Source organism: Pelodiscus sinensis, chromosome 6 (genome assembly GCF_052426305.1).
Source record: "Pelodiscus sinensis isolate ZL-2025 chromosome 6, ASM5242630v1, whole genome shotgun sequence".
Classification (NCBI taxonomy): Eukaryota; Metazoa; Chordata; order Testudines; family Trionychidae; genus Pelodiscus; species Pelodiscus sinensis.
Genome location: NC_143057.1, coordinates 99,750,457 through 99,760,298, shown reverse-complemented (window position 1 = coordinate 99,760,298; position 9,842 = coordinate 99,750,457). Strand labels below are relative to the sequence as shown.

Sequence of the window (9,842 nt, the reverse complement as noted above, 5' to 3'; positions counted from 1 at the left end):
TCTCTTCATGATTTCCTGTACAGACTGTGAACTGGGACAGTAGAGGTGTGGTAGGAAGTGGTCCAACTTGGGCAGCCTTACGTTGCTCCTGGGTGTTGAACCCTTTTATTTACCGTAGGCTGGAGCCCAGTGCAGCAAGAGGTCCTGGAGTCCCCTACCAAAACTTCCTTTTCAGGTTGAGGAATCTAAATCTTGACTACTAGGGAGTGCTCCCTATGAGTGTGAAGACCATGGCACTCAACCTACTAAACACCCAAGCATGCCCAGTTTTGGGATTATCTGCTTGACACATACCTATTAGCTATCACTAAAGTAAAAGTTTTAAAAACTTAAAAGTATTTAGCTAGGATTCCTCAGCTCTCATCACTGGAATGGATCTAGCAAAATTGTCATTTATTATAGAGAAGTGGCATGAATTGGGCTTCATTAGGTATTTGTATGTTCATTTTCTTTGTTTGAACCAGGAAATCATTTTGGTTTGTCCTGAATATGACGTCAACCCTGGCACCCAATCCAAAACTACCCCACAACTGCCATTGCCAGGAGACAGATCATCCTTCCATAGCCCATACCCAGACTAATTTCATCCTGCCCCAGCTGGGAGGCATGCACCCCTTCACTGGCTGTGCCTGCTGGAGCTGCTGTGGTCATGCAGTAGCACTTCCCACCTGGCCTCAAGCTGCTGCGGTGAGAGAGGGCTGGGACTGTCCTCTCTCTCTAAGGTAATTTGCATACTTAGCCCACATCCTCAGCTCCGACCAAAGCAATGATTTAAATGAAGTACATATATTTTAAGGATCCAGGCAACACCAGGTAAATCTTCTGGTTTCACATATAGGAAGCATATTCAAGTGTTTTCATAACATTTAAAGCAGAAACAGAAAACACATTTCAACTATGGCTTATGTTCATAAGTAGGCTTATTAACCTCAGAGGAACTGAAGAAAATTCCATGAATTTCTGATTATTTACTGAAATCCTGAGTTCAGCTCAAAAAGAGAAGAATTCAATATTAACTAGTACTTGAGACAGTGTTTTGAACTTTATTTCCTTGAAAAAGGGGAACACACGATCTTTTCGTTTCGTTTTCAAAAAGTATTACAATAACTTGGTAGTATGTTCAAGATGAAACCCAGACCATTTTTTTTAAAGTACATAACACAAAGTGGATAAAAAAGAATAAATATTGTCAAGCGCATTTGCAGTGAGATAAAAAAAAAACCCTGAACCTGCATACTGCTCACTCTGAAGTGCAGCCTTATTCATAAGGTTTATTCGGTGATGAATTTGTAAAATTTCTGAGCGAGACTGGAAGGAGCCATAAAAGAGTGCGGAAGTCGCCGGCAGAGGTAACTTTTGTCTTTTGCTTTATTATAAAGCACAACACGTGCATCTACAGACAGCTCGGCGCAAATACTTTCTCCCTCAGGTAAGTCATTGAAAATTTAGATCCCCGCAATACATAGTTCAATGAGGTAGGGGAAAATTTCCCTGGTTTTCTCTACAACTGAAGCATGTGATTGGCTTTAGGACTGGCACAGCACGTACACATTTTAAAAGAGTGATGTAAGTCAAAATAAACTAGCCCAACAAAAGTCATTCTCAGACTGGAAACGTCCTGTAATCTGGATTTAACACACTTCTCTTCGCCTCTTTGATTTTTTTCATACACTGAGAGAGGAAGGGACACGAGAACAATAACAGGCCGGTTGTAATCCTGAGCCGGACATGCAGCTCTCTCCCGCGCTCCCACTCCTATCCTGAATGAGGGCTGGGCAGTAGGAGATACCCAGGAATTACAAAAAGTGCGTCTGTCTCTTTAAGTCTTGCTTTGCTCATTGTAGGTTTTAGCCTAAACATTGCGGTCTGCGAGATCTGACTTTATTTGTACATGTCTCTCAGCTCTGGGATCCTGCCGCGCGGGGGGTTTCAGAGACCACTGGGGTAGACGAGGAGGGTGAATAAGGGGGGCCAACTGGTTTTGATGTGAAGAGAAAACTTAAAGGATTTGAAACAACAAACAGGAAATGCCTAGCACGGCTGCTGATGCAGCAGATACAGAGGGGACCAGAGGCAGTTGCAGCTCTCTGAGCTCTTCCCCTCTATCAGGCACCGTGTGAACAACCGAGCTAGCCCAGGGGATCTGCTGCCCCCCAGCCCTGTCCTCCTTCACCGGCTATCTTTGCCCCAGAGCCATGGGCTCCCAGCTCTTCCGTAGCAGAAGCCCAGGTATCGCTGTCCCCTGCGGGATTCTGACAGGTGAGAGAACTCGGTCTGTTTCTGTTTCCCTCTTCTCTGCCAAGTCTTACTTCCATCCTCCCCAAGAAAGAAGCTTCCCTGAAGCAATCTATCGGGATTGTCGCTTCAAATCTCTGCAGCCATCATCCCTACAAACCTTACTCAGCTCAGAGAGCCCCGGTTTAACACAGCGCTTGGGAGAGGGTTTTTAAGATGTTTTTTTTCCTTGCTGGGAAAGTCAGTCTCCTTTACACCCTAATACTCAAAAACCCGGAGGGATGAGGGACAAGAACAATACAAGTAGAAGCTACTGGGGGAAGGGTGGGGTGTGTGGGAATATTTATGGGAACTTTTCTTTTTCTGGTTTCTGACATAGTTGAATGTGAAGGGCAATGTTAACTGTTCAGAGTGATCTGAAGGTAAAAAAAAATATGTTAGAGAGATGATAGCTCAGCCCATTAAGTATGTACAGTAGTATTTCCATTTAAGGACTTTGTGTTGTTGGGGATGTCTTTTGTTTTTGGAGAAAAAAAGCCAAGGGAAATTTAAGTATGGACAACAGTTTCTGATACCTTGGGGGATTTGTGGCTAAAGCATATGTATTTGGAGAGAGAAATCTAAGGAAATGGAAATGAATTGAGGAAATGCAAACATTCACAACTGTGGAATTTGGCTCTCCGGAGTACAGTTTTTTTAGTGTGAGCAAGCCAAAAAATCGGGCTGAGAAAGTCTGAGATTAATGAATTAATAACAAGAAATATGCTTTGGGGGATTGTTAAAAGTCTTTTGTAATTCTATTCTTCAATTTGGGATTCTTCTGCAGTGTGATTCACATAGAAATCTGAAGAAGTGTAGTAATCTAGGTTTACCAGGCAGTTGACTTTGCAAATTTCATTCACATTATAATTATCTCCTAAACTATTATATATATATGTTCCTTTTCCAAATCCCTATATTGGTTTTGTACAAGTGGTGGTGGTGTTTTTTTGTAGATGGAGATTTGAAGCACTTATCTCTGGACTCCTTTTCCATCTAGAATTGCAAAGTTAACACTTGCATTGGCTACAGATGGTTTAACTAGAAAACTGTGAATGAAGTCAAGAACTGCAAAAATAAAGGTTCTTTAACATATGTGCAATGTGGACAAATTAATAATGCTATTAACTTTAATTGCCTAACTTTTATGTGACAATTATAATAGCACTGCATGCACAAATTAATTTTAATATCAAAACAATAAAAAGGCTTCCTTCCTCAACTCTCCCTCTCTTGCCTACTGTCAATCTCTTTCTACAGCCCTGAGCCTTCTCTCTACTGGAACTTTCCCTCTCTTATGGGTACATTAATGTATTATTAACCAGGTTTATTATGATAATAAGGATCAACTAAGAATGGACTACACAAAGTAGAAGTGAAAACTAGGAGAAGCAAACAGTCTCTGTCTTGAAAAACTTATAACCTACATAAACAAGCAAAACAAAGGATGAAAGAAAATGATATAGAAAAACTATCCCGTCACATCTCTTTTCACTATGACATCTCTCCCATTATTTCCCAGTTGCTCTCCCCATACCTTTTTGCATTCAGAAAACTCTTGCCCATTCAGAGACCCCTGTCTTGTTCTGGACGGTTGTGAGTTCACAAGTTCTGAAAACAAAAAAGTTGATAGCACTATTTGATTTGACTAAGGAGAGCTAGGTGACTCAACTGCAAACAAGATATAATCTACACATGCACAAAGAGGAAACGTAAAGAAAACAGTTTTGCACACACTGTAAGCCCCTTTTTTGTACTGCTCTGAAATAGCTTAGAAATGAAATACAGAATTCCTGAATTTAAAAAGAAAATAGAACCCTTTAAATGATCTAGGACCAGTGGTTCTCAAACTTTTTGACCTTAGCCCACCCTGCTCAACTCCGACCTTTGGCGGACCACAAGCCAACCACCAATGATGACAAAATGAGTGCATGAGGAGGTGGGAGGTCTGAATGTGAAGTAGGATGCAGAAGTGGGTTGAGAGCGGGGGTGGGGGTCTGTCTGGGAGATTGGGTACAGGAGTGGACTGAGGATGGGGGTTCTGGGAGGAAGGAAGGGTGTAGGAAGTGGGATGAATGGTCTTGGTGGGAGAGAGTACATGATGAGGATGGGGGGTGAAGGGCCATGGCATGTGTGCAATCGGAGGCAATTACCGGGCTCCCTGTCCCCCACTGCTCCCATCGATTGTGATTCTGGCCAATGGGAGCAGCAGAGAAAGTCTCCAGACATGTGGTTTCCAGTGCTGCTGTTCCCCCAGCCAGAGGGAAGGGGAATGGCAGTGCACAGAGTCACTTCCTTCCCGTTTAAGCTGCAGGAGAGTGAGTTCCAGGCCCACTGCCCACCTGCAAGAGAGTTGTGGACCACTAGTGGCCCATGGACCATACTTTGGGTGTGTCTAGACTACATGGCTCCGTTGATGGAGCCATGTAAAGTAGTTTCCTCGACATAGTCAATGAAATGGGGATTTAAATAATCCCTGCTTCATTAAAATAAAAATGGCTGCCGTGCTGAGCCGACAATCAGCTGATCCGGCACAGCACGGCAGTCTAGACGCAGCACAGTTGACAAGGGAAGCCTTTGTTGACCGCTCCGGTAAACCACACAAGGGTCTAGACACACCCTTTGGAAACCACTGATCTAGAAAAACAAAATAGAATACTAAAAAAACAGTAGGGGTGGGTGACTAGGCATAGCAAGAGTTCATAGGTTTTACACCTTCAAATCTGTCTCTGAGAATTAATGAGACAACATACAATCTCATACATTTTATTGAACTTTTGTTCTTTTGCATTTTCTGAAATTTTAAAAACTAAAATTGATTTTTGAAAAAATGTAATGCATAGCAAATGTTGTTTTGGTCATAGGGTCCTACCATACTGAAGTCAAAGGCAGAAATCGCATTGGGAGCAGTGGGAGCAGGAGTATGTTTCTGATGCCATGCATCTCAGTTTTGGGATCCCCAAACTTAGGGTACATCTAGAGTGCAACACTATTTCAAAATTATTAGTGCTATACTGAAATAACTTAGTCTCCATCTACACAGCAGGCAGTTATTTCAAAATAGTGTCAAAATACTGTCAAGCTGGAGGACTTCTTACTCCTGTAACCCTCATTGTACAAGGAATAAGGGAAGGCGAAGGAAGAGTGCTCTATTTTGAAATAAGTGCTGTGTAGATGCTCCCAATTTTGAAATCAGCTATTTTGAAATAAGATACACAATTGATGTAGGTCAATTTACATAGCTTATTTCGATTTAAGCCCTGCAGTGTAGACGTACCCTTTCTGAGATTCTTCTTTCTCCATGAGTTCAAACTTTCCCCCATTAAAATGAATAACAACACATTCTTAAGCTCATTGGGTGTAATACCTTGCTTGTAGTATATTTTTTATACAAAACTATTATAAGAAGCAATGTATTGCTTCCAGAAGCTCTGAATGAAGTAGGCTGTACTGATCTGTTTGTTCAAGATATCACTTACCATACATAAAGTTCAACTGTGATATTGTAACTTCAGATTTTAAGCAGAACTGCTTCTTGTTAATGTTTAAAAAATCTTAATATTAAAGCTTCTGTTTTAAATTGTCATCCTATGCTGCAGAAACAGGCAAAACTTGAATTCTGGTCATTGTTTGTTTGTTTGTTTTTAAATCAGTTAAAACTGGAGAATGAGAGAGAGAGGAGACTTCCCACACTGCCCCTGAACCCAGCAACATTTCTTAGCTCCTATTGGCCAGATTTTGCTAGAGGGAAGGGGCAGTACATGAAGCCTTCCTCTCCCTCCCCAGTGTCCAGAGCTGAGAGCAGCTAGCTGTTTAAAGCGGCGTGAGCTGCTTTGTAATATGGTATTGGCAAGGTGACTGCAGGCTGGATCCAGTGTCCTGCTGGTGGAATCTTCCTCCCCATCCCCGGAATAGATAGGGATTTTCTTCCTCTAACCACAGTGCAGTGAAAACAATCAGCTAATATGATTGTAAAGATGTTAAACTTTGTGCTTAGAGGTGTTTCAAATTATTAATTAACTCAAGTAACCTAACGATTTAAAAAAAGCACTTTTTTGCATAGTAACTGGACCAATGATTGAGATAACCTCTCCAGGGCTTTCACTTAGTCCTGGAGGTAAAAGATGGAAGGACACATACATGCCATCCCCACCATATTTTCTGTGGCATGCTACTCAGGAAGTGGGTCTGGCCCACAAAAGCTCATCATCTAATAAACCATCTTGTTAGTCTTTAAAGTGCTACATAGTCCTGTATTTTGTTTCAACCATGGAAAAGGTACACAATAAATTACCACATTCAGCCCTGCCCTGGCACAGTGGAACACCAATTCAGACTCTGCAGCTTCAGAGGAGAGAACATTTTCACAAACTGCCAAAAGCAATAATCTGAAAAATGTGCCAAAAAATCAGCTCAATGAATGTCTGAAAATATTCCTTACTTCCATATGTTGGATAAATAATTAGCCATCTAAAGCATTTAAAGCCCCCATGGAGGTTAGTGATAGAAATGTAGCCGTGGTGTTATTCTAAAATACAGAAGCATTTTAATAAGCATGCAAAGCAAAGGAAATGAGAAACTTTCCACTGCCAGGATCAGGTAAACGGATATCCTATGATTATTAAGAAAGGTAGAAAGAAACTCAAAGAAAATTGAACATTACCCCCACGTAGATTGAACAATTCTGTAACTGAAAAGAATGAGTAAATATAGAACCCAATCCTAACAGTTATGTCTGTGCTTAACTTTACACATGTGAGTAGTCCCATTAACTTGCATATAATTACACGTGAATACATAAGCATATATGTGTTTACAGAATGGAATTTTGGGCCTCGTTTTCACAACCCCCATTAAACAGTATCCTTTGCAACATACTTAGGAGTCAGGCTTATGAACCTAGGAATTGTAATACCAAATCAGAAATGAGAGCCATCTATTCCAGTATTTTAACTCCAACAGCAGATGTTTGAGGACACACCTACACTGAAGCATTATTTCAAAATAACTGTTGTTATTTCGAAATAACAAAGTGTGCATCTACACAGCAAGCCATTATTTCAAAATAATTTTGAGATGGTGGACTTCTTACTCTGACTTCTGTAACCCTCATTTTATGAGGAGTAAGGGAAGTCAAAGGAAGAGTGTTCTGTATAGACAGTGCCAAAAGCTGAATTAAAGTATTTCAACTTCAGCTACACAATTGTCATAGCTGAACTTGTGTATCATAATTCAACTTTTGCCCTAAAGCGTAGATAGGCCCAGAGAGTGTAAGAATCCCATAGTAGCAGATGTGGGAAATTTGTCCCCCCCCGATAGGTTACATACTGAGCTGTGACAGAGATTTATTAAACCATGACACATCAGCTGTGTCTAGACTGGCAAATTTTTCCGCAAAATCATCTGCTTTTGCGGAAAAACTTGCCAGCTGTCTACACTGGCCGCTTGAATTTCCGCAAAAGCACTGACGATCTGATGTAAGATTGTCAGTGCTTTTGTGGAAATACTATGTTGCTCCCGTTTGGGCAAAAGTGTTTTTCCGAAAAACTTTTGCACAAAAGGGCCAGTGTAGACAGCAGAGATTTGTTTTCCGCAAAAAAGCCACGATCGCGAAAATGGCGATCGGGGCTTTTTTGCGGAAAAGAGCATCTAGATTGGCCATGGACGCTTTTCCACAAAAAGTGCTTTTGCGGAAAAGCATCCTGCCAATCTAGACGCGCTTTTCTGAAAATGCTTTTAACGGAAAACTTTTCCATTAAAAGCATTTCCGGAAAATCATGCCAGTGTAGATGTAGCCATGAAGTTTAACATATCTCTCAGAATTTTTGCTATTCCTTATGATAACTCTGGAGATTCTGATCTGTATAAACATCCAATCCCTTTTCGAATCCTGCTAGATTCTTGGTCTCAATGATATCCAGAAGCAGTGAGTTTCAGTTCAATTATGTGTTATGTGAAACAATGTTTCCTTTCATCTTTTCTGAATTTGCAACTTTTTAAGTTAATTAAATGTTTCTTTGCTTTTATGATGAGAGAGGGAGAACTGAAACACTGTTATTTTATATCTGTTTAGCACAGTGTTTCTTAAACTTTTTAAGACCAAGGCACACCAAACAATTTTTTTTATGAGGAACACCAAGGATTTTTTGTTGAACAAACAAACAAACAAAAAAAAAGAAGAAGAAAAAGAAAAAGAAAAAGGTCAGGGGGATAGTTATTGAGGAGCCATTTTGTTTTGAACTCTGTTGTTCTTTGTGACACACCTCCGAATGCACAGTTTAAGAAACACTGGTCTAGCATGTCCACTCTACTGTGTCTCAGTTCTATATAAAATAATTCCCTTTATTTCAATCTCTTTTCATATGAGTTTTCCCATGCCTCTTAATCATTCTTCTAACTCTTCTTTGCACCACTGATTTATGTAGACATCAAAATGCTTTCTCAACTGTTCTCTACCCCATTTCTTATGCAATCTAACATCATTTGTGTTTCTGACTGCAGCTACATATTGGGCAAAGGTCTCTCTTGAACAGTTTGGGATACCCAGCATCTTTTCCTGTATTGACACAGTTAAGTTAGAACCTTCTAAGGTACATGGGTAGTTTATAATGTCCCCTGAATTTATATTTCTTTGCATTTGTGAACCTCAAACTCCATCTGCCTTCATATTGCCTACTTATCTACCTTGTTGAGGTCTCTGTGAAGTTCCTGAAAATTCCCACTGGTCCTGATCTAACCCAAGTAACGCCATGCCATTTGCAAACACTGCTACCCTATGAATCATCCCACCTTTTCCGGGATCTTAATAAATATATTAAACAATTCCGGACCTAGTATAGAACTCTGAGTCACCTCCAGTCATTCGCTTTTTGCTCAGATGAAAATTGACCTTTTATTTATACTTTTTGTCTTCTAGACAGTTTTTGATCCATGAACTACTTCACCTCTCTTCCTGGTTACTTAGCTTTTCTAATAGACTTTTCTGATGGAACTTATTAAAAATCTTTTGATAATCTAAATACAAGTGGTTTTTCTTAATCCACTACTTTAATGATACATTCAGACCGTATGTCTAGACTGGTGGCTTTTTCCAAGATACTGGAGGTATCCCAGAAAAACTCCACCATGTCCAGGGAACGCATTTGCTCTTCTGCTTTTTTTTTTTTTTTTTTTTTTTCAGAAGAGCTAACGCGCTCTTTCAGGGAGCCCTGAATACAGTATTCTCTGAAGAATAAGGGCTTTGCCGAAAGAGGAGCTAAACGGTGTTAAATCCTCTTCCGGAAAAGCAATCAGAAAATGCTACACAAATTGCGGAGTGCAATTTGCATAGCTTTTTCTGATAAAAGAGTATAGTGTAGACCTTGCCTTAGAGATCAGTGAAACATTATTTTCCTTAGCAGAAAACCTGTTGGCAAGATGGTATCACATCATGATCTTCAAGTGCTTTATTATATAGCTTTCAATTGTTCATCCAATTTGCCAGGTACAGAGTAAGGCTTCTTGGTGTGTAATTCCCTTCCATTACAATATTCGTGATCCTTCAATCATCCAAAGCACACGGGCTACGT

The 9,842-nt window shown here is 40.3% G+C and overlaps 1 protein-coding gene across 3 annotated transcripts in view; it reads left to right on the top strand.

Moving 5' to 3' along the window:
• Positions 1-1,383: 1,383 nt before the first annotated feature.
• The window catches only part of ITGA1 (integrin subunit alpha 1), a 133,694-nt gene continuing 125,235 nt past the window's right edge, over positions 1,384-9,842 (top strand). For 2 of the 3 annotated variants that reach the window (XM_006139526.5, XM_075932480.2), the window contains exon 1: positions 1,813-2,259. In XM_006139526.5, coding sequence (XP_006139588.3) covers positions 2,196-2,259 — 64 coding nt within the window. In that variant the 5' untranslated portion in view covers positions 1,813-2,195. The other variant, XM_089779395.1, reaches the window with a different exon arrangement.